At 37.2% G+C, this 25,597-nt stretch overlaps 1 protein-coding gene and 2 pseudogenes across 1 annotated transcript; 2 read left to right on the top strand and 1 right to left on the bottom strand.

The window, feature by feature from the left end:
• Positions 1–290: 290 nt before the first annotated feature.
• On the bottom strand, positions 291–2,879 carry LOC113774001 (annotated as a pseudogene).
• Positions 2,880–6,627: 3,748 nt separating this feature from the next.
• LOC113774000 lies at positions 6,628–8,078 on the top strand (annotated as a pseudogene).
• A 14,710-nt stretch (positions 8,079–22,788) lies between these two features.
• On the top strand, positions 22,789–23,595 carry LOC113773999. Its single transcript, XM_027318581.1, has one exon. The coding sequence runs from the start codon at positions 22,789–22,791 to the stop codon at positions 23,593–23,595; it is 807 nt and encodes a 268-aa protein (XP_027174382.1).
• Positions 23,596–25,597: the final 2,002 nt, after the last annotated feature.

Genomic DNA, 25,597 nt, shown 5'->3' with positions numbered 1-25,597 from the left:
TCACCAGCATATTCTACCTTGCTAAATTGTCTACAATCTTGATGCAACAAATTCTAACGGATCAAGATCCTTTCGATTTAATTCATCTGGTAATGGGCATATGACACAATCAGACCAAACACTTGAGCTACCCTTCGTTCTTTCAACTCTGCATCAAGTATGGAAGAATTTTGTATTCTACAGAAATTGAGCCCTTGTCGATGCTTGATTCTTGATGTGCTGCTTACTCATGTTTCCGCAATGAATTACATTTTAGTGCGGGGTTAAACATTTCGGGAGATTAGCCAAGTTCCAGAGCTATTGAATGCTTGATGCCAATAAAAGTTTGACAAGATCTACTTTGGCTTTGATTTCCTCTCAAATAACTGACACCTCAAATTCTTAACTATGTGATCCAACACACTAGAATTTGCAGTAAGAAAATCTTCAGCTTCCTCTTGGGTGTTCAAAGTTTTACCTTCTATGAAATAGCTACCACCTTTGTTCAAAATAATTCCATGCTCACAAGCCAATTCCAAAATCTCAGACTCACAGCAGATACCTCGCCTGAATTTTATTGTCAGCTCAGCGTTTGTCATTGCAGGTGCCAGTTTATTCCTAATTACTTTCACACAGATCCCAAGACCAGTAGCCTGAGCAGCATAAAAACTCATGAGAATGTAAAGCTCCTTGAAGGATCTCAATCGCAAAAAGCATAGAAATCAACAAAGAAATAGACCATTCTCATATGCATTTAATGTTTCTATGGGTAATGCAGCTCAGAGATAGTTGTTATTCAGAAATTTTCGTCCTAAGAAGGCAGAAGAAAATGAATTGTATTCTAAAGGCATTTTACGGCAAATAGTTCCTATTCCTGGCCTGGATAGAAATAGCCTTGAACCTAAGGTGTTATTTTCATTCATGAACTTTATAGCAGGTCTTAACAACACCAAATTATACATATGACTATTCATCCACTTAGACCCCTATTTCTTGTGTGTACATGTTAAAATGTTGTTCATTCAGAGAAAAGTAAAGGGTCACAATGGTTCCAAGAAAATCTAAAAGGTTATTTGATGAAAATTCTCCAGTAACTATAGAACAATACAGTATTCAACCAGTTAAGATCAAGATAAATATCCCATCAGCAGTAAGAGTTCTTCAGAGCAGCTGAAAACACGAAACTTAACAGAGTTTTTGAACTAAACATAGTGTGGACATGTGCCAAGAAAATGACAAACCTCAAACAAGTTCTCTTCAGCTTGTAAATATTAATCAAGCCAAAGAAAGAATATCAAAACCTAGAAAATGCTCTCTTAACATTGCAGTTACATCACATCTTTCAGCAATACTCAGGTTACAAGAAAAACTATAATGGCAAACAAAAGACTAGCAATTGAAATTTAAGAATTAATTTGTATGAGATATTAGAAAAGCCTTCTTTCTTGCAGTAGTAACACCAATTTTAAGTACATATAACATTCTACAGTGTTCTCGCAAACATGCATATGATTCAAGAGATAATGTTAAATACCACAATCAGAACCTCAGATAACATTCTTCTTCAAGTTAAAACACCATTAGATGGTGGAAGGTTTGGCATGGAAAATTTACCTTATCCCGAGTCTTTAGCAAAGCTTTCTTGAATAGTTTCATACGCACAGCAACATAAAATGGTAAAGCATTCCCACCACAAGTTACCTGATCAGCTGGACAATTTTCCTGGGCTAACTTCAGATTTACTCGCACCTAGACAGCGAAAATTCATAGATGATAAACCCAGCTGCCATGCAAACATAATATGTAACGCTCAAAAAATTCTAATGCAGCCCAAATCTGATTAACAAATATGATAAGAGTATAAGAATGGACAATGAATAGTGAATTTTTCTTAGTGCTTTCGTCATTATTTGAGATTGTATGCCTTTAGTGGAGCCAACCTCAACATTGTCAATTTCAAGTTGCAGAATAAGAGCGGCCACCTACAAAATTAAACAAGAAAACACATTATGCAAAGCACATAAATGAATCAAGGCTGACCAAAGAGGAAAAACATAACCTAATTGCAGGTGGCATGTTAACTTGCAAGGAACAAAAGAAATCTCCAGAAAATCAATTTGCAGAGCAAATTCCTAGCCTTGATGTGGGAATAAAAGAACAACATCTATATTACAAATAAAGAGATATGTTGTGCTTCTATGAAGTAGAAGTACAACTACATCTATCCTTCCATACATACGGAAAACTGTGCAAATTGACCAAACATAACTCAAAGGCAATCTGACATAATTTAAAGAAGTTAAAAAAAATCATTTCGAGAGGGTCATAGGTTCCAGGTAAACTTTTGAACTACCTTGAAGTCCCAACATAATGGAAACTACAGTTACGTAGGAAGAAGCATGAACATGACAAAAAGACAACAAATAATCAGTAAAAACACAATGGAACAACCTTTTTTAACTTATTAGTCATAATGGTAAGGTAAGCTCAACACCATCTCTCCCTCAATGTTAGAACACAATCTATATCATTTGTACTCCAAGAATGCACAAGGAAATCTACAATAACTCAGTTAGAGGCACAAATTCTATTAACAGTACAATCTCAAGATATCTGTAAAACATATATTCCTTAAAGCACACTCAATCTTTTCTAAACTAAACTCTGGCATCATAACATTTTCCATCTAAGAATGTTCTTGTATATTTCTTTCGGATTTTAGAGGAACTTACGCTGTCAACAACAACCACAGCTATAGACTTGTTTCTTGTCAGTGTATCAACCATACTGAGCAAATTCTCTGTAGAATCCGGTTGTGAAATTGGGAGGTTATTTGTATTTACACCGATAGATTCAGCATGGGAATGATTCATTGCATTTTCCATATCCAGATATGCACAATAACATGTTAGAAAAATAATTCAGTATCATGAACAATACTTCATGACAATAAAGGATTATCAAAATCATTGCAGCCTTTTCCAATTAAACAAATCTTTCATTTGTTTAATTAAGAACTGTAGTAGATGGAGTGATTCCAAAGGAATATCAATCCCATGATGAAGTAAGCAACAGGAAAAATGGAACTTTTGTTTGCTTGCTCAAAGATTATTATCATCAATCACTAAAAAGGGTAAATGGTTATCAGTAACTTCCACTTAAAAAGGGACAAAACCTGTAAGAAGTGTTGCAGCTTAATGAGTAATAGTAAGCCAAAGTGAAACTTCAAAACTTTCTGATGCACTCAAAATCATAAGCCACTAACCATAACAAGAGGTTAACACACTACAAAGAGAAGAATAGGCAAATAATTAAGCTGCCAATATCTAAAGCACACTTTCCTATGACAGTACTGGCATTTGCCCTATTCCAACTCTGGTCAAATAATTAGCTAAAGCACTTCTATAAAAGCAAAAAGGAATAATCCATCAGTAAGATATTCCAAAGCCATTCCATATTAATCCTTTGGCAAAATGTAGTGAAATATAAGATATTTCAATCCGAAAAAGTACAATTATAATGTTCTTGATTATTTAGAAAATGGTATGAAAAAAGCAAACCTTTTTAACTTGCTAAACCATCCAGAACCTTATCATCCCCTCCTTCACTGCTCTCCATAAAAAATTCCTAAATTACAGCACCAGTAGAAAATGCAAAATGAAAACAAAAAAAAATGCTCGTACCAAAACATCATAAAGAGCACAGTACATTACAGGAAAGGCAAATTATTCCTTCTTAAAGCAATAATAAAAAACAAAAAAAAATCTTAGAGATGAGGGTAAAAGCATATGAGAAAACGAATTGAGGGCTTTCAAGATAAGGGAAAGTCATGTAAGACACTTACCTTGAATCTGGAGTCAAAGAAAACATTCAACCTTTCCACCTACAACACCATAGAAAGTACAATCAAGTATTAGGAAAAAAAATCCACAAAAATCACCGATGGAGATGACAATTTCTGAAAAGGAGATGAGGAAAAGTTTAAAAGGAAAAATGATCTCCACATTTTTTTCTAATGGTGGATAATGGTGATCTCCACATTTCTTTTATAATGGTGGATAATCCAACTCACTCATGATTCAGATGATGAGAGGAAGAAAGATTTGGGAAGATGATGGTGTAGAAAAAGATCAGAAATATGAAGATAAAATAAGGAGGGAAAAAATTTTGACATCTGTGGGGAAATTCTTGAGGCCATTGCCACAGCTGCACTGAAGGAAAAGCGGGAGAACAAGTGACCTTGGTAGAACTGTACGAACAAAGAGTGAGGAATCAAAGAAAACTTACAAAATCTGATTAAAGTGTTGGAGGAAATTTCTAATATTTCACCTGCAAGATCAGAAATTTATGCATATTAGATAAATAAAAAAATATAAAAAGAGAGCAAGAACTGGAGAAGAGAGAAGCCATTGAGTGGAGGAGAAGAAAGAGAGGGACGACAGAAGTCTCGAGAGAGAGAGAGGGAGGATAGTAAAATTTTGTAACCCTAGACATTTTGTATCAAAAAATCGAAGAGAGATTGGTGTGATTTGACATGGGCCGCTGTTTGCAAGAGTAGTTCACCTGCTCTCTGACAGCAGAGGAAGAACCAACAAAGAAAAATAGAAGAGAAGAAACAACAAAGGAAGTTGGAGAAGTAACCACTTTTATGAGTACCATCACGTTCACCCCAGGAAAGAAAGAGAAAAAATCATAGGAAAAGTGTACGGTAGAACCCAAAATAGAGCTCCGGTGGTGAGCTCAAGGAAGAAGAAACGTAATCTGTGGTTATCCAGATGTACGACAGAAGCCACATTGCCAACACACCCTTGATAAAACAACGAAGTCATATACGTAGAATAACAGGTCGGGATGTAAATAGGCGAAGATCAAATGGCTACAACCGTAATATTAACTAATCTCTGAGCCCAACGACCCATTACCAAGCAACAACTCTACTATTTGACCACAAAAGGAGAAGAAAAACAAAACACAACCGGACACCCAGCCACGTCATCACTAGCTAGCCTATCACATCTGGACACGTGGTGGACGACCACGCCGACGTGGATCCCTGGCTTCCACACTTAGTCTATATGGTTGATGATAATTCACGTGGATCAATGAAAAAATGGGGTGGCCTGGAAAAGAAAATAACACGGCAGGCATAGCACTTAGCAATCCTAAGTCAAGAACCACCCTAGATTTGCTTCAATTATTTGTCTCTTTCGATCAGCCTTTTTCAAATTAGCTTATGCTATTTCAAAAATTTGTTGAGTTTCTCGTGGATTAATGTTACTACCCTTCTCCGCATCATTTACCAAAACAGAAAGCGTCCGTTTGGATCATAGGATGACACATGATTGGATTAATCATTTTTTGTCATCCCATATTTAGTTACACTTTATACATGAAATGACACATTCTAACTAACCAAATTAATCCTCTATTTATGGTATAAAATAATCCCTTTGAGGAAGTGGTATTAGTCATCCCAAAATAGGGGCGGATTTAAAGGGGGGGGCACGGGCCCCCACTGCCCCCCTTAAATTCCTATACTACTCCTATAATTTTGACATAATTTTAATGGTGCCCCCAGAATTTTTTAAAAAAAATATGAAAGAATGGGTCACAAAATTTATATCATTCACTTTCCTCCTTTAAGGACCAAATACCAATTATATCAGTCATTACTTTTGGTCCCCACTACCCAAGTTCCCTTTACTCCTGTGGTCCCTCATTTCACTTCACAACCCACGACTCCTCTTCTTCCACACCCAACTAACTACTCTTTCTTTTTATTATTTCATCCAATCATCATTAATCATTTACTTCCTTTGTCCCCACTCCCCAATTTCTCTTTCCTCTTCTGGCTCTTGGTTGTCCCCACTGAAAATGGTCTCTCCCATCAAATAGTCCAATCCTAGTTTTCCTGTCATGAAAATGGTGTTGTTGACTTCTTCACGCAGTATTCCATTAAAGGAGTAGGCTTTTTGAAAACCAGGACCTGCTTTCTTCAGTTCAACTGCAAGAAACTAGTCCTTGAAGCTGACTTCTTTCTAATTAAATAACGTGATACGGGGCACAAAGGAAGTAAAGGGACCTAGGTCCGCCACTGATTGCAACTCTTTTCACCAATTTTGGGAGACCATCAAAATCAGGTTCTAAACAATTACTTCTTATTATTATTATTTTAAATTTGTTTGCAAATATATTTCTAGAGCATGAGACTATTACTGTTTTAGAGAAATTTGAAAATTAATTAGTTAATGTAATAACTAATAAATGGGTTATTTGATAAATATTTTAACTTGTGAAATGGTGATTTTATAGATTTATAATTTATTTTTTATTTTCCTTGATTAGTTTCTTATTTGGAGTTAATGTAATGATGAATAGAGGGCCATTTGACATATATTTTAACTTTTAAATTATTCTTGTATGGATCCTTTTGTCTAATTAACTTGATTAGGTTCATATATTGTGATTAATGATTTGATATAGTAATGAATAAATATGATTTGATATAGTAATGATATGTTGTGATTAATGATTTAATAAATAACTTTAACTTGTAATATAGTTCTTAGATAGATTATTAGATTTTATTGTACATTTAATATTTTAATTGGATTAGTATCTTATATATTGATTTTAATTTCTTTAGCTATGGAGAGATATTTCAAGAGGAAATCAATGGAAAAAGAGTCATCTAATAAAGAAGAAGCCAAGGATAATGAAAGTGCAAAAAATGACAATAAAAGAAGTTACTTGGAAATTAACTTAGATGAATTACCTGCGGATCCAGCCCAAAGAAAAAAAATTGGGGATTATCATCCAAACCTTCAAGATGAAATTCGGAGATATTACTTACAAAAGGGACCATGTCAACCTCATAAGCATGTTTTTCCACAAAGAAAGAAAAAAAGATGCGTCGATTTGTTCGGGGCTGGTTTGATGATTACAAGAATTGGTTAGAATATAGTATTGAAAAAGATGCCGCTTATTGCTTATGTTGTTATCTATACAGACCAGATGTGGGCGAACAATCTGGTGGTGATAGTTTCATTAAGGAAGGATTCACAAATTGGAAAAAAAAAAAGGATAGATTTGATGTTCATGTTGGTAGTCCTAATAACGCACACAATCTGAGTTGGAGTAAATGTCAAAGTTTATTAAATCAAAATTAGCACATCGAAGTGGCATTTTTTAAGCAATCAGAGAAAATGAAGGCTGAGTATCGGACTCGTTTATTAGCCTCAATAGATTGTGCTAGATTTCTCCTACATCAAGGTTTGGCTTTTCATGGTCATGATGAATCTGATATCTCTGAAAATCAAGGAAATTTTCTTGAACTTTTGCACTTCCTTGCGGGTCATAATGATGATATAAAAAAGGTTGTTCTTGAAAATGCCTCTAAAAATCTCAAACTCATTGCTCCAAATATTCAAAAGGATATTTCAAATGCTTTGGCAAATGAGACTACAAGCATTATTGTAAATGACATTGGACATGGATTGTTTGCTATTTTATGTGATAAATCTCGTGATGCATCAACAAAGGAGCAATTAGCAGTTGTTATCCGTTATGTGGATTCACATGGATATGTGATTGAGCGTTTTCTTGGTATTCTACATGTAAGAGATACTACTGCTCTTTCACTTAAGAAAGCAATTGATGATTTATTTTCAAAGCATGGTTTGAGCATATCACAAATCCGTGGTCAAGATTATGATGGTGCTAGTAACATGCGAGGTGAATATAATGGTTTAAAAACTTTGATCATGAAGGAAAATGGTTCTGCATATTATATTCATTGTTTTGCACATCAGCTGCAATTGTCACTTGTAGGGGTTGCAAAGAAACATGTCCAAGTCTCTTCTATGTATAATACATTGTCTACCTTAGTGCATGTTCTTGAAGGTTCATCTAAAAGACAAGAAATTCTTAGAGAACAACACCTTAAGAAAGTCGTTGATGATCTAATGACTGGAGATCTTATGAGTGGTCGGGGTTTAAATCAAGAAACTAGCCTTCAAAGAGCTTGTGATACACGTTGGGGTTCACATTTTGGCTTGTTGTTAAAGTTGGTTCTTGTGTATGATTCTTGTAGACAATAAAATTTTAATTAATTCTTGAAATTACCATTGGTCTATAAATTATTTTTATGGCTTGTTTCTGTCCAATCGGATATTGCCATATGTCATGTACACTTGGAAAATTGGTTATTAAATGGCCAATTATATTTTGCCACGTGTCAAGGTGAGGCGTTCCAAGTCAAGTCAAATTGTAGGGATATCTCCCCCAACTAAATCATATCATGTCACCTGTCTATTGGATAAATATCTAAGTATTTATTTCTTATTAAAAAGATAATATTTGGAGTCGTTTAATCAATATGTACTTCTTATATATTGCAATGGCTTGTCCAATCAAATGGCGCCAAGTCACGTGCCCCTACAAGCTTGGCCAATCAAGGAATTAGTTATTGGTATTATCTCTTTATTAATACAAAATGAAGAGATAATATTTAAAGTGGTACAGTTCTAATATGACTGCACGTCTTGCAAGACAAGTAAAGTAGTACACAGGTTTTCAACCTCTACCTCTTGCTAAAACTATAAATAGAGGTCTCTCAACCAAATCAAGGACACAGACACACAGAGGCACACACCAGGAGGCATCTCATACACTCAAGTGGTGAAGTTTCAAGTTACGAAGATCTGGGTCTTCAATCTCTTCAAGTCTTCCATATATCAGGGCTTGAACCTCCAAACATTTTCAAATCCTTCAAATCTTCCATATCAAGATTTGAAGGAATCGGTGATGGATCCAAGAACAAGCTACGAAGCTCTTGGATTGGCGTTCGAGGAGAAGAATCGAGGGAAACTCTCCACAAGTTCGAGAAAATTCCAGAGATTGTACCTACATATTTTTCTAAATTTATATATCATATATTTGTCGTGTATTTTTCTTGTCGTTTTGCAGACTTGAAATTTTTATCGCTTACAAATTTTTGGCACGTCCAGTGGGACCATATCTGCCTTCCATCTCTTCTCTTCGAATATTCAACTACGTATATCACCAATGGCACCAAAGAACAACAAGTCCATGACTGTTCGTTCCAACGCTGCTAATGTCAAACCTGTTCAGGAAACTGCACATGTTGCCACAAATACTCGCGCTATTGATCCTGTGACAAGGAGTATGACGAGAGCTTCCACCCAAAGTAGCATGGAAGCTCCATCGGCGTCAACTCCCGTCTTTGGTTCAACATCACTAATGAGCTATTCTTGCACGATGGGAATCCAAAACGTTCCTGCCTCGATTGAGAAGGCTCTTGCCATGCTCGAATTTGGACCCGAATCGAAAATTTCTAAACATGATGATGATTCATCAAGCACTGGATCAGTCTCTTCACATGAAACTCTTCAATCAAGATTTTCTATTAAAGATTATGCTGCTTCTTCTGCTGCAATGCCTGCTATGATGACAAATACTTTAAGTCTCGAAGAACAAGTTTCGAACATGTCCAAGATGATGGAGACTATGATGAAACACATCAAGGATCAAGATGCTCTTATTGCCCAACTGCTCACCCAAAAACATCACGCTCTTGAAAGAAGTCATGTGAACCCGAAGGAGCACCAAGAGCGTGAAATTCCCTCATCCAAAGGCAAGGACAAGGTGAAGGAAGTATATGTGACCGCCGATGGAACTATCCCCGTGGAACAACTGAAGGAACTTGTTGAAGGCGTGATCAAAGATAAAAAGAAGGGTGGTTCAAAGTCAAGTTTTACCTACTGCAAGCCTTACACTGCTAGAATTGACAACCTAGCAATGCCTGCTGGATATCAACCGCCTAAATTTTAGCAGTTCGATGGGAAGGGTAGTCCAAAACAACATGTGGCCCATTTTGTCGAAACCTGCAATAATACTGGAACCTATGGTGACCTGCTAGTCAAACAGTTCGTCCGATCCTTGAAGGGCAACGCGTTTGATTGGTACACTGATCTCACTCCGAGGTCCATCGACAGTTGGGAACAGCTGGAACAAGAGTTTTTGAATCGCTTTTACAGCACTAGAAGAACCGTTAGTATGCTGGAATTGACTAACACTCGTCAATGGAAGGATGAACCTGTGGTCAACTACATCGATAGGTGGAGAAGTCTGAGTCTCAACTGCAAGGACAGCTGTCTGAACCCTCTGCCATAGAAATGTGCATTCGAGAAATGCATTGGAGCCTAAACTACATTCTACAGGGTATACGCCCAAACACATTTGAAAAATTAGTTACTCATGCTCATGATATGAAGTTAAGCATCATGGCCAATGCAACTGATGGATTTCCTATTCAAGCTCCGCGAGTGCAGCCATCTCGTCAAAGCAATGAAAGGCAAGAAAATAAAAAAGGGGGCAAGCCTCCTTCAAGATTCAGTAATAAGGAGTTCATGACAATAAATACAGCCCCCATGAAAATTGCTACCAAAGTGAGCCGAAAAGTCACTGAGAAGTTGGATCCATCCTAAAATAGGTCAGTAAGAAGACCCATGTTAAAAGAGATGCAAGAAAAAGAATACCCATTTCTTGAATCTGATTTACAAGGGATGTTTGATGATCTTTTCAAGGAGAAATTCCTTGAACTTCCCGAAATGAAGCGCCCAGGGGAAGCCGGTAAAGTCAATGATCCAAACTATTGCTGTTATCATCGCTTGATTGGTCACCCTCTCACCAAATGCTTTGTCTTTAAAGACAAAATTATGAAATTGGCCCGTCAAGGAAAAATCCTTCTCGAGGAAGATAAAGCATCGGCAAACCAAACGACAATAATGTTTGGATTTATGTGTTGTCCGATAGAAGTTTTATCTACATCGAGTAGTATTTTGTCTAAGGAGTTTGAAAAATCCTCAATTGAAAACGTTATTGAAGATGATAACGAATGATGGACTTTAGTCGCTCGAAAGAGGACTTGCAAGCCAAAAATAAAGAAGTACATCTTTTCGAAAAGCATTCGTTCGACAAAGCCTAAAGTGACAATGAAACGATGAAATGCAACAAAGAAACAAAAGAGAGTGGCCGCAAAACCAATTCCTTCAGATTTTCAGCTCCTTCAAGAGGTTCGACAGCCCGTGACACTGAGAGAATTTATACCCAAGGGATATTTAAGTGACGATGCTGATAATTCCACCTCTTGTAATGTCGTTAAAGCTGAAAATCCTCAAGTCACACAAATTGGCACAGAATTTGAGGAAAAACTCAAAATCGATGATAAATCACCAGTGAATTGTGCAACGACCATCATTTTTTATGATGACTATTTAACTGTTGAGTTCAAAACCCACAATCGACATTTGTTTGTTAGCGCGTATGTCCGAGAACAGAAAATGAATCGGATACTCATTGATGGGGGATCTGCTGTCAATATTATGTCCGTACGTGCTATGAAAGAATTAGAAATTTCAAGCGATGAACTTTCCCAGAGCCGCCTCATGATCCAAGAATTTAACCAAGGGGGGCAAAGAGCAATTGGCCTTATAAGACTTGAATTGCTCATTAGTGAGTTGTCTTCAAATGCGTTATTTCATATCATTGAAGCCAAAATCTCTTATAACATGCTCTTGGGAAGACCCTGGATTCATGAGAATGAAATTATACCGTTTACTCTTCATCAATGTTTCAAATATTATCGAGATGGTATAGTTAAGAAAGTTACTGCCGATGACAAACCTTTCACTGAGACCGAGGCTCACTTTACTGATGCCAAATTTTACCTTCAGAAAGAAACAAAAAGAAAAGAATCAGTGAAGGAAGAAAGTCAAGATTTCAAAGTACCCATTTTGCGATATATTTGAAGATCAAGGAGAGAAGAAGATCAGTCTTCTTTTATCAGGAATGATACATTAAATGTTCCGCTCACCGAGATAGAGCCTGTTAAAAATGAGAAAGCGAACTTGCAAGGATTTGTTCGTCTCAAAGAAGAACCGGTAGTAGAACATTACTCACTACCAACTAATCGGACTCAAGAAGATTTTGATCCAAATGCATACAGATTTCTTACTAAGACCGGTTATAACTCAAATGAGAAGCATGCATTGGGCAAACTCCCTCCTGAGGTGACTGGCGAGAAGACTCATGAATTAACATCTACGCAAAAAATGTTGAAAGGAAAAAGTTATAACGTTGAAAGTTTATCGATGAGTCTTGGTTATCAACCGCCTTCTCCAGTGCGTATAATGATCAAAAGGGCAAGTTGTAACTATATGAACGAAGAGATAGAGGTCACAAGCCGAAAGAGATCTGTGTTCGATAGGTTGGGAAATAAGTCAAAGCGTACTTCTGTGTTTGACAAACTTGGCCCGCAACTGAAAAATTTGAAACCGCCCGTGTATGAAAGATTAGGCGGTAAAAAGTAAGAGTACCAAGTTGCCAAGGAAGAAAGTCTTACTCCAATAAAGAAGAACGGACCAAGAAAGCGAGTTTCCAATTTCTTCATGCACTATGGAGACTTATTCAATGTAAGAATCGAAACCATTTTTGAAAAACAGGGTCAAGAAAGTATGGCTTCCTGTCATCATATTACGATCAGTGATCTCGAAGAAGAAGAAAAGATGCGGATGACGCTCCCCCTGAACTTGAACAAGGGGTAAAAAATACAGTCGATACCCTAAAAGAGATTAACTTTGACACAAGCGACGATCCTCGCCCAATTTACGTAAGCTCTTGTATGAGTCCTGAAGAAGAGAAAGAGTATGTTGATTTGCTGCTCGAGTTCAGGGACGTCTTTGCCTGGAATTACTCAGAAATGTCTGGTTTGGATCCAAGAATCGCCGTACATAATTTGTCTGTCAAGCGATGAACAAAACCTGTCAAGCAAACTCAAAGGCGCTTTCGGGCCGAATTGATTCCTCTAATAGAAAATAAGATAAATAGATTGATTTTAACTGGGTTCATACGGGAAGTGAAATATCCGACATGGATTTCAAGTATCGTCCCTGTAAGGAAGAAGAATGGACAAATTCAAATTTGTGTTGATTTTCGAGACTTAAATGAGACTTGCCCCAAAGATGATTTTTCGCTTCCCATCACAGAATTGACAGTAGATGCTACAATCGGGCATGAAGCACTATTTTTTCTCGATAGATCATCTGGCTACAATCAAATACGCATGGCGCCCGAGAATGAGGAGCTCAATGCCTTCCGCACCCCCAAGGGAATTTATTGCTATAAAGTAATGTCATTTGGCTTGAAAAATACTGGAGCGACATATCAAAGGGCAATGCAAAGAATATTTGATGATATACTCCATAGAAATGTGGAGTGCCACGTTGATGACATTGTGGTAAAATCAAAGAAACGAGAGGATCATATTCAAGACCTTCGAAGAGTTTTTCAACGCCTTCGGAGATACCAACTGAAGATGAATCCTTTGAAGTACGCATTCGGACACTTCTGGCAAGTTTCTCGATTTCATCGTTTATCAACGGGGAATAGAGGTCGATCGATCTAAAATTGATGCCATTGTGAACATGCCTGAGCTGCGAAATATTCATGAATTGAAGAGCTTTCAAGGGAAGTTGGCTTATATCCGGAGGTTTATCTCTAATTTGGCCGGACGATACCAACCCTTTAGTCGACTGATGAAGAAATGGGTACCCTTCGAGTGGGATGAATCGTGTAAGAATGCTTTTACAAGCATCAAAACGTACCTCATGAATCCCCCAGTGCTGGCTGCGCCCATTCCAGGAAAACCATTGATTCTCTATATTTCTGCACAAGAACGGTCGGTTGGGGCCTTACTTGCTCAAGAAAACGATGAAGGTAAGGAGAATGCACTGTATTACTTGAGTCGAATGATGACATCTAATGAATTAAATTACTCACCCATCGAGAAGTTGTGTTTGGCACTTATATTTGTCATTCAGAAATTGAAACATTATTTTCAAGCACATACTATTCGACTCATATCTAAGTCTAATCTCATTAAATATGTCAAGGTAAAACCTGTACTGTTTGATCGACTCGCGAGATAGTATCTCCAGTTTCAACAATTTGAAATTATTTATGTACCTGCGAAAGCTGTCAAAGGACAAATATTGGCAGACTTTTTAGTCGATCATCCCATATCTGCCGAGTGGGATTTGACTGATGAACTCCCCGATGAGAAAGTGTTTATGGTCGAATCCCCATGGTCGATGTATTTCGATGGAGCCGCGCACCGTGACGAAGTTGGTGCAGGAGTTATCTTTTATACTCCTGAATCAGATATATTGCCATACTCTTTCACTTTAACATGTCGATGTTCAAACAATGTGGCCGAATATCAGGCATTGATTCTCGATCTGGAAACGGCCGTAGACATAAAGCAGTTGCATCTTAGGGTTTATGGTGATTCCAAATTAGTGGTAAATCAACTTCTTGGTATTTATGATGTCAAGAAACCTGAATTAATTCCATATTATAAGTATGCAAGACAACTCATGGGATATCTGGACAATGTCACTATAGAACATATCCCTAGGAATTTCAACCAACAAGCTGACTCTTTGGCAAGGGTGGCGTCCATGATCACTCTACCTTCTCATCGAAATCAAATTTCAATATGTCAAAATTGAGTCATACCTCCGATGTTCGATGAAGAAAATGATGGTGGAGAAGAAAATACTTATCATATTTTTGTCCATGAGATTGAAAAGGAGGATTGGCGTCATCTCATTATGGATTACCTTAACCATGGGAAGTTACCTGAATATCCCAAAAAAAGGGTTGATATACGCCGTCGAGCGCCACGTTTCATTTACTACAAAGGGACGCTTTATAGAAGATCATTCGATGGGTGTTTCTACGATATCTTGGAGAAGATGAGGCCATGCAAGTAATGGAGGAGGCTCACTCTGGGATATGTGGTGCTCACCAATCTGGCCCGAAATTACACTTTCGTATTAAGAGAATGGAATACTACTGGCCAACGATGGTAAAAGACTATATCGATTTTGCTAGAAGATGTCAAGCTTGTCAATTCCATGGCAATTTCATTCGTCAACCTCCTGAACCATTGCATCCAACTGTAGTTTCTTGGCCGTTCGATGCTTGGGGTTTGGATATAGTTGGACCGCTCCCAAAGTCTTCTGGAGGGCACATTTTCATTTTGGCAGCAACAGATTATTTCTCAAAGTGGGCCGAAGCGGTTCCTCTAAGAGAGGTCAAAAAGGAGAATGTAGTAGATTTCATTCGCTCGCACATCATTTATCGATATGGGATCCCGCGTTATATCATCACCGATAATGTAAGCCTTTTTGCAATGTAGCAATGAGCAAGTTTTGTGAAAAGTTTCATTTCAAACAATACAATTCGTCCATGTATTACGCTGTCGCAAATGGACTCGCTGTAGCATTCAACAAGATCTTATGTAATCTGTTGAAGAAAATCGTGGATAAATCGAAAAGGGATTGGCATCTTCAAATTGGAGAAGCGCTTTGGGCATACAGAACTACTTTTCGAACTCCTACACAAGCAACCCCATACGCGCTTGTTTACGGTGTTGAATCTGTTCTTCCACTTGAGTGTCAAATACCTTCGCTAAGAATTGCAATTCAAGAAGGGTTCAGTGAAGAAAATAATGTTCGTCTTCGCCTTGAGGAGTTAGAAGCACTCGACGAAAAGAGATTGGAAGCTCAGCAACGGATTGAGTGCTATCAGGCTCGCCTTTCAAAAGCATTCAATAAGCACGTCCGACCTCACTCTTTCCAAATTGGAGAGTTAGTGCTCGTCGTTCGGAGACCAATCATTCTCACTCATGGCGGACAAAGAAAGTTTACTCCTAAGTGGGATGGTCCATATGTCATTCGCGAAGTATATACAAATGGCTCGTACAAGTTGGTGGCTGAAGATGGATTAAGGGTTGGCCCCATCAATGGCAAGTACCTAAAAAGGTACTATGCGTAATCAGGAACCGGTTAGATACTCCTGGCCCGCATGAGCTAAAACTGTGGATGACAACCACCAATAATGTAGTATGTGGTTAAACTACTGAAACACTTCACCAAATCTAAGGTGGTAAACAAATAGATACTCCTGACCCGCATGAGGTTAAAATATGAACGGCAGGAATTACGTGTGACTTGATTCCATTGTTGGGATACGTAGGCAGTTTGGAGGGCAACTTCTAAGTTCAGTTACACCACTCCAAATCAAATCCTTGTTCCTTGCAAAAAAAAAAATCTTCTCTTTCCAAAAAAGTATAAAATAAATAAAATGCTCCATTTGAGTTCTTGTATCTTAAAAAAAAAAGATAAGGAACAGAAAGCATTTTATTATTAAAAAAAAAGGGAAAAATTCATTACATAAAAAAAAATGGAACAAATTCAGGAAAAGACATGGTGAAAAGTCTAAATGTCAAATTTGTAACCCACTACAGCTCGTTTGCATGATTCAAGTGCAGATTTCATGTCTTCAAATTCCTTCACTGCGTCATCAGTCAAGATGCCGGTACTTTCAATAGAGGAGAGCTCATCATGTGCCCGGCTACTTCAGTCCGGATCTCCTCAAAAGTTTCATACTTTTGATCGATAGTTGAGCTGATTTTCAGGCCTTGTTTCTCCAAATTGATAAGTTCCTGTTGCAACACTTTCTTCCTGTCTTCAATGGACTGCAACTTTTCTTCAAAACTTTTCAGATGATAAGTTAGATCTTTTTTCTTCGCCTTAACTCTCCCGAGTTGGGCGGTCACTTTGGAAAGGAGTTCTGCATGTGCTTCTTTACTCATCTTTTCCCATGATAAAGATGTCAAAACATCATATGCCTCCACCTTGGCAAACAATTCTATCAAGAAGTCCTTTAAAGGGAGACCATTGATAGGATTCGTTCTTGTGATTTCCGCAATAATTTCCTCTGCGCACTCTTTTAAAGAAGATATCTGCTCAATAGGAGTGTCAAGAATCTGCCCGCGAAAATTCATCCACAAATTCTACAAGTATCTCTTTCGATGCTCTTTGATCAATTTTTGCCCATGAAATTCTGAAACCAGTGCTGGTTTAGGCCTCTTTCGGGTCTTGTGCGAACCAGTTAACTCCTTCTTATACATTGATGAGGTACCTCCGCTGGGGGTAAATTGTTTTGGAGTACTGATAGCTATTTCGTCACTTTTGTTGTTTGAAATTATATCAGGTTCGAGTTCGGGTGGTGAATTGTTACCAACACCTTCTTGACGGAATTCAAGAAACGGGGGCTGGAAAAAAAAAAAAAGTTACAAAAAAAAATTTTACGAAAAAAAAAAGAAAGAAAAATGGAGAGATGATCACCTTAAGTGGCGACACTCCAACTGACGGTGGTATAAAGGAAACCTCCTCCAAGTCAGAGGATGTCCTCTTCTTTGATCGATTCCAATGACGGTCTTGACTACTGCTACCGCTCGCCAATGAATGGGCTCCTTCTTGGGTAGGTATGATGCCCTGAATTTGAGTCCCTTCCTTTTCTATCGTCTCGATAGAGTCACGATCGTCCACCATTTCGATTTCGACATCTTCTTCTGTGCGAGTCACCGATAAGGATTTTGAAACTTTGGGCGGCGTCTTCTTTGCTGGAATCACTGGTTGCACCTCTTTGATAGCCTGTTGAGAGTCCTTGGAAAACTTATTTTTTGCGGCAATGTTTTTCGAGGGACTGCTAATAATTTTGTTCTTCCGCAAAGTGGATGAGGTAAGACCCGTTACAATCTCTATAACTCCATTATGATGCACTGAGTCGTTGGCGGAGGTGACCTTACCCTTCTTCAATGATTGCTGAGAAATTTTAACAGTGAGTTTAAAGGGAGTTGAGGAGACACTATTTGACCGAGTCGACCACCAGACATCATAATTTTTTGTGATCAAATGGATGCTTCCTGTGCGTGGGTATAGTCATCCGAGATTGCGTCTGCGTGCGAACTAAGGAGTCCCATAGTTGAATAGTCTCACCCAAAGTATAAGTGTGAGTGATCTCTTTCAAGTTATTGGGAATGTCTTGACAAAAGCCGAATTGGCTGCTAAACCTGCAAGGATTATATTTTTCAATAATGAAAGTATTGTCCTTACGTAGAGTTAAATGGCAAGAGCGTTGACTAATGAAGTAGCTCGTAAGCCTCGATGATAAGGATCCATCGTCAAGCAGCACCTTTTCCTCATTCTCGGTCCAACACAATTTGGGAAGCATCAAAGGATTCACTTCTTTGAAGATTTTCTCAACTTCTGATCGGCCATAAAATATTGCCATTTTCTCACCACTAAATCTTGTCATGTGCGCGTGGTGGCTACTCACTTGATTGTTTTCATAATATACATCGAAGTATTGGCCAATTCAAGTATAGACGTAATGGATTGGAAAAGTTACCCCACATTCTCCAAAGTTAGGGGCGTGGACGATCTCCCTCAACCCATGATATATGCTTGCAAGAACGGGAATTGTAAGACAAAATCTTTTTCCTGTGGCCATTAAGCATGCAACCTTGAAAACACTTGGGTGAATACGATCGACCTTTTTGCTTGGCAAAAGGAACTTACAAATCCAACACGCTATGAATGCCGCAATATAGGTTTCCTTTCTTAGAGACCCTGGGATACCCAGGGTGTCAAAAGGGACATTGAAATCATTCGTATCGGTAAGGTCGTGAAACTCCACGCTTCCAGAAGGGTTGTAAGTCATTTTTGGTTTAGATGTGGTCTTCCTTCTATTCGCTCTACTCGGAGGAGTCTTATACCTAACCTCTCCTTTGAACCAGAAGCGAATCCAGTCCTTCATCCATACCCCTTGGTATTCGTCCAAAGGTGATAGTAAGCGGAAAAGAGGTGCCTGCAACTCTCGGGGAGAAGTGGCTTCCCTTCTTTGTCACGAGTGAGGAGCTCCTGCGCCGAAGGAACAATTTCGTCGAAGAACGAGCCATCGATCGAAAGACCACCAAGTAGATAAAGGTCCCAAAGTGTGATGGACAACTCCCCAACGGGCGTATGGAGTGTGTTCGTCGAAGGGCACCAATATTTGAAGAAGGCTCACAAGATATTTTCACAGCGGTCGTAGGAGTATCTCGACGCGTAGATGGCTTCAAATATGCTAGCACGGGTGAGTACTTCTTTATACCTTCCGAGGATGTCCTCGGCCCATTCCCAATAATGAGAAGTGAAGCACGCATCGCCAAAGAATGACGAAGAGATCTTCCATGTAGTTTTATCAATATTGAATTTCACGAACGGAAGCGTGAATTTGGCTATTTCTGGATCTCTATTGTGAAGTGACGAGTTTAATACGACCACTTCTTCTTCCCTCGACGTAGTAGAGAAAGTCGATGGTGCCACCACTTTTTTGGTCCACTTACTAGTCCAATCTTCAAGATGAAAGTATCCTTCAAGGGGTATGAAAAACTCGGTGAGCGGGCCGATTGCTGGTTTGTAAACATGTAGTGACAAGCTCTTTGATTGAGGTCCACCCCGTTCATCCGTCAATGAAATATGTGGCAATGGCGTGGTGTAATCCTTAATTTGCATGCTTGCTGAAATTTTATCAAATGTTAGAGGATGAAGGGAAATTCTTACAAATTTTTGGTAATTGGAATTTCCTTGCCTTTTCTCAAGTCCCCAAAATTGCTTAAACCTGTTCTTCAAGCACGGTTTTGGTTCTCTACAAAGAAGCAAGTCAATAAAGCTAAGATCGAAATCATGTATGATAGAAATATTTGGGATGCAAAAAAATAATAAGTGATGTGGAAGTTGAGATAAAATTTCCAACCCTAAGGAATAGCTCAAATAATATTTTGAGCCAATCTTCATTCTCAAATAATATTTAAAGGGCATACATGATTTCGAATAATATTCAAAAGACACCTCAAATAATATTTTGAGCCAATCGTCATTTGGTTAATTTCAATCTTCCAGTCGAGACCCAAGCTTCATTCTCAAATAATATTTTGAGAATTTATTTGGTAAGGACGTGAGGCTCTAAGTTTCTCAATTGACCGAAACTTCTCGTAACAGTTAAATATTGCGAGTAAAAAAAGGGGGGGCTTCAAGTACCTGTTGAGCGAAAAGAAAATTATTGGAGTGCAATCGATGGATGATGATTGATGCTTGCGGCGCGGCAAAGGTGATAACCAGCTTCCAATTGTCTCTATTGGTCAAAAGACAGCAAAGCCGACAATAAAGGCAAGTAAAAGTGAGATGGTACACCGATGAATGATCAATAAAAATGTTAAAATTTTGGCAAGATAGTCGTACAACTTCGGATATCAAGAAGAGCAATAACATGAATCAGTGGAGTCATAATTGTAAGGAGTCGTGTATGCAATTACGGTAGCTAACGTGTTATTCAATTTTGGGGTGAGACTCTAAAAAAAAAATCACTTTGATCTATTGGACAATTATAGAGCGTCAAGATTCCAATGCAAGGTGGTAGAGATACTCGTGGTTTAACAACAGTGCGTTGCCCACAAGTTCAAGACATGGCGGCCATAATATAATCAATTCTTGCGGTGGGAAGCTTCGTGCAAAGTCAATAAAGAGGAGGATACATGTTCAACTAGTGCCTCGGCAAAGGTGTTTATCAAGAAGGCTACATGAAGGAACAAGTGCACAACGTTGGAACCAAATTCTTAATGAGCAATGGGGAAACGAGCAGATCAAATAGGATGCTAAATATTGGACTTGAAATAAATTGGAACCGGGCTGCAAGATAACTAGAGGGCTATGTTATCCTACTAGTTCAGCACGTAACATGCATAAGATGCAAATTTCAAGTACCAATCACCTTTGAGTCACCAAGGGTGAATCAAAATAAGCATGCAAGAGCCGTTGCTAAAGTTTCTTTCAAACAATAAAGTAGGGGAAGCAGAGCTTTGGGTACCTAGTAGACAGAAGGCGGTGTCGTCAGAACACAATGGTGGGTAGGCGCCAATTTGGTAGTAGCAATAATGGTTGGTACTAAGCAGCGACAGTCGTGTTTTGAAGAACAAGCAAGCAACTGCAGTAATAGCAACAGCCACACTGACGATAATCCGATGAAGCAAAGAATAAAACTCGTTCAGCTTCTCTGTTATTAAGGAACTGGCGGCCGGACTTAGCTATTTATAGTGAAGAAGGGATCCTAAAACCTAGGAAAAATAAGCAGGACCGTAGCTTTAGTTCGAATAGAATTAGGCCTCTATATCAGTTGAAAGTCTTTTGGTCGAAGAAAAACAATTCCTCGCGAAGTCTTTTGAGTTTTGAGGAGATTGGCTCCGTGCCGGTGATAGGCTCCATTGCAGTTGGTATTCGGACTTCTAGATCGTTTGGACTTTGAGACTAACAAGGAACGGAAGTTGTTGATTCAAGAGTCCTAGTCATATTAGAGGAATTTTCTTATGATTTGCCGCTCAAGTTCCCGAGGCCGACAGGGATAAGTGGTCTTGAAGTTTGGAAGCGGTGGAGTTCCGTGGGTTCCTATGATTTCTATGATCAATTGGATTCCTATGATTTCCGTGTATGATTGGTAAGCAGAATGCATGGAAGATCAATTGATTCCTATGATTTCATTTTTGAAATGCCTTGCACGTGAATGGTTAAGCAAGCAATATGCAATGTTCCCCATATGAATATATTGGGCTCTCTTGAGGACAAAAGGTTATAATTAAAGTTGATGGCCATTATTATTATTCTTAATGGAGCATAGAGTTCGGTTTCCTTAAATGGCGAGTGAATGGAGAAAATCAACGTATTTCGTTTAAACAAACTGGGAGATTATAAAGTCGAAACTTGCCCGTTCAAGTTTTACTCTTCGCAAACAAGTTTCGAGGGGGCATTTGTAGACAATGAAATTTTAATTAATTCTTGAAATTACCATTGGTCTATAAATTATTTTTATGACTTGTTTCTGTCCAATCGGATATTGCCATATGTTATGTACACTTGGAAAATTGGTTATTAAATGGCCAATTATATTTTGTCACATGTCAAGTGAGGTGTTCCAAGTCAAGTCAAATTGCAGGGATATCTTCCCCAACTAAATCATATCATGTCACCTGTCTATTGGATAAATATCTAAGTATTTATTTCTTATTAAAAAGATAATATTTGGAGTCGTTTAATCCATATGTACTTCTTATATATTGCAATGGCTTGTCCAATCAAATGGCGCCACGTCACGTGTCCCTACAAGTTTGGCCAATCAAGGAATTAGTTATTGGTATTATCTCTTTATTAATACAAAATGAAGAGATAATATTTAAAGTGATACAGTCCTAATATGACTGCACGTCTTGCAAGACAAGTAAAGTAGTACACATGTTTTCAACCTCTACCTCTTGCTAAAACTATAAATAGAAGTCTCTCAACCAAATCAAGGACACAGACACACAGAGGCACACACCAGGAGGCATCTCATACACTCAAGTGGTGAAGTTCCAAGTTACGAAGGTCTGGGTCTTCAATCTCTTCAAGTCTTCCATATATCAGGGCTTGAACCTCCAAACATTTTCAAATCCTTCAAATCTTCCATATCAAGATTTGAAGGAATCGGTGGTGGATCCAAGAACAAGCTACGAAGCCCTTGGATTGGCGTTCGAGGAGAACAATCGAGAGAAACTCTCCACAAGTTTGAGAAAACCCCAGAGATTGTACCTACATATTTTCCTAAATTTATATATCATATATTTGTCGTGTATTTTTCTTGTCGTTTTGTAGACTTGAAATTTTTATCGCGTATAATTCTGTAATAGATGTTCTTTTGATAATTGAAAATGATGGCCTGGTGGAGCAAAGAGGTCAAGCATATGCACTTCTTAATTCTTTGCAATCTTTTGAATTTGCATTTATTTTACACTTGATGAAGAAAATCATGGGAATAACGAATGCACTATCTGAAGCATTACAAAGGAAGGATCAAGATATTGTGAATGCTATGGGTCTGGTCAAAGTTTCCAAGCAACAATTACAAGCTACTAGGGAAGATGGATGGGATTTTTTACTTGATGAAGTTTGTTTGTTTTGTGAAAAACATGAGATCATCATTCCGAAAATGGATGAAATGTTCATTACTAGTGGGAGATCTCGAAGAAAAGTTCAGCAAATTACAAACCTTCACCACTATCGAGTTGAGCTATTTTGTGCTGTCATAGATTTACAACTCCAAGAACTCAACAATCGTTTCAATGAAATCAATATGGAGTTGCTTCTGTGTATGGCATGCTTGAACCCAAGTGATTCCTTTGCAGCATTTGATAAGAAAAAGTTGATTCGTCTTGCAGAACATTATCCTTGTGAGTTTTCTAAGTTGGATATTCTTGCACTTGACACTGAATTGGATACTTATATTAATGACTTGAAATCAGCTAAGGAATTTCTCGATTTAAGAAAAATCTCTGATCTAGCTCAAAGGTTGGTGGAGACTAAGAGAGATATTGTGTATCCATTGGTTTATATGCTCTTAAAGTTGGCTTTGATTTTGCCTGTTGCTACAGCTACAGTAGAAAGAGCTTTTTCAGCTATGAATATAGTGAAGAATTGGTTACGAAATAGAATGGGAGACACTTGGATGAATGATTGTTTAGTTACTTATATTGAGAAAAATATACTTCGTGAAATTAAAAATGAGAAAGTTGTAAACCGTTATCAAAATATGAAAACTCGTCGTGAACAATTGTAAATAGTTTAGTTTGTTTTTGAAATAAAATTATTAGGGAAAATGACATGTTTCATCCCTCACATTTCACAAAAATATTCTTTTCGTCCCTCACTTTTAAAATGAAGCAATTTCATCCCTGACATTTAAAAATTAAAGCTATTACATCCCTGAACCTAATTTTCAATCTGAATCAAACCATCCAATAATCCAATAATAAATTTCGGAGATAGAATTGATAGGTCACTCGGTCAATTTCATCATATTCACATGACATTTATCAAACCAAAAAAATAAATATTATAACATAAAGGCCATTATTTGTTTTGGAATAGTCGGGTTTTTCTTTTGGGTAAATCTTTTCATGCATCGTTAGTATATTCGTTTGCGAGTCGAAATGTGTATCATAAATACAAAATTTGGTGTTTAAATTTAAATTGAAACGATATGGTAGGTACATAAAACTATCAGTGTATACAATGACAATGTAGGAATTCAAGTTGAGTAATATTCAAGTTGAGTTAACCAAGTGATCTACCAATTATACCTCTAAAATTTGTAATCAGGTTGATAGGTGGTTTGATTCAGATTGAAAATTGGGTTCAAGGATGTAATAGCTTTAATTTTTAAATGTCAGGGATGAAATTGCTTCATTTTAAAAGTGAGGGACGAAAAGAATATTTTTGTGAAATGTAAGGGATGAAACAGGTCATTTTCCCAAATTATTATTACATTAATAATTTTGAGTTTGTCTTTTTATGTTTTTCATGGAATATACATATCATTTGTACTTGTTAGTGAATTTATTTTTTTTTTGCTCAAAAAATTAAAAAAAGAGTAAATAAAAAATTTTAAGTATTATTTTTGCCCCCACTAAGATTTTTTTTTGGCTCCGCCACTGTCCCAAAATGACTAACAAACAGGATAATAAAGTTTTAGACTAATTTATCCTTACCAGTAATGCAAATTTATACTATTATAATTATATAATCCTACTCTCACACGATAATATAACATGAATAGACTAATTTGTCTCTACTAATTAATTTTAAAGTTTTTTTTGACTAATTTGCTTTGACTACTAACATAACAATATTTGGACTAATTTGCCCTTATGAATGATACAAATTTATACTGACTGTTATATAACCATATTTTCACATAATAATATAATAATAAATGGACTAATTAGCCCCTACTAATTAAATTAAATTTTTTGACTAATTTTCCCATATTCATTATTTTAAAATTTTTGACTAATTTACCCTTATTAATTAATTTAAAATTTTTAACTACTTTGTCCCTACTAACATCATAATAAAAGGACTATATTGCCCTTAGACTAAATTACTCTTACTAAGCTTATTTTCTTGACCAAATTCCATATAAATACATAATTCTATCAATTGGGCTTTATGAATGAGGACTTCAATAAGCTCAAACTCGACCCAAAGAAAAATTTTCTATATTGGCTTGAGGTCGGTTCATTTAAAGCTCATAAATGGGTTAGATTTTAATTGATTTAACCCCAATTTAGTCAAAACTTGGCCCATTATTTAATTGGATTTCAAATTTAGGTTCAAAAACTCAGTCAAACCTATTTTTAAGGGTCCAAAAGGGCGAAGTTTGAGTGAATGGAATTTTTTATATATTAAAACCCTTGATTTACTCTATAATTCAAAGTTTCAAACTACTATATTTTAATAAAAGTTATAAGCTCAAGCTCGACCCAAAGAAAAATTTTCTATATTGGCTTGAGGTCGGTTCATTTAAAGCTTGTAAATGGGTTAGGTTTTAATTGATACAACCCCAATTTAATCAAAACTTGGCCCATTATTTAATTGGATTTCAAATTTAGGTTTAAAAACTAAGTCAAACCTATTTTTAAGGGCCCAAGAGGGTTAAGTTTGAGTGAATCGGATTTTTTATATATCAAAACCCTTGATTTACTCTATAATTCAAAGTTTCAAACTACTATATTTTAATAAAAGTTATAAAATAATAAATTTATTATTATTATTATAGT

This window comes from Coffea eugenioides, chromosome 6 (assembly GCF_003713205.1).
Source record: "Coffea eugenioides isolate CCC68of chromosome 6, Ceug_1.0, whole genome shotgun sequence".
NCBI lineage: Eukaryota > Viridiplantae > Streptophyta > Magnoliopsida > Gentianales > Rubiaceae > Coffea > Coffea eugenioides.
Note: the sequence above shows the minus strand (reverse complement) of the source record. Positions and strands in the feature narration are given on the sequence as shown.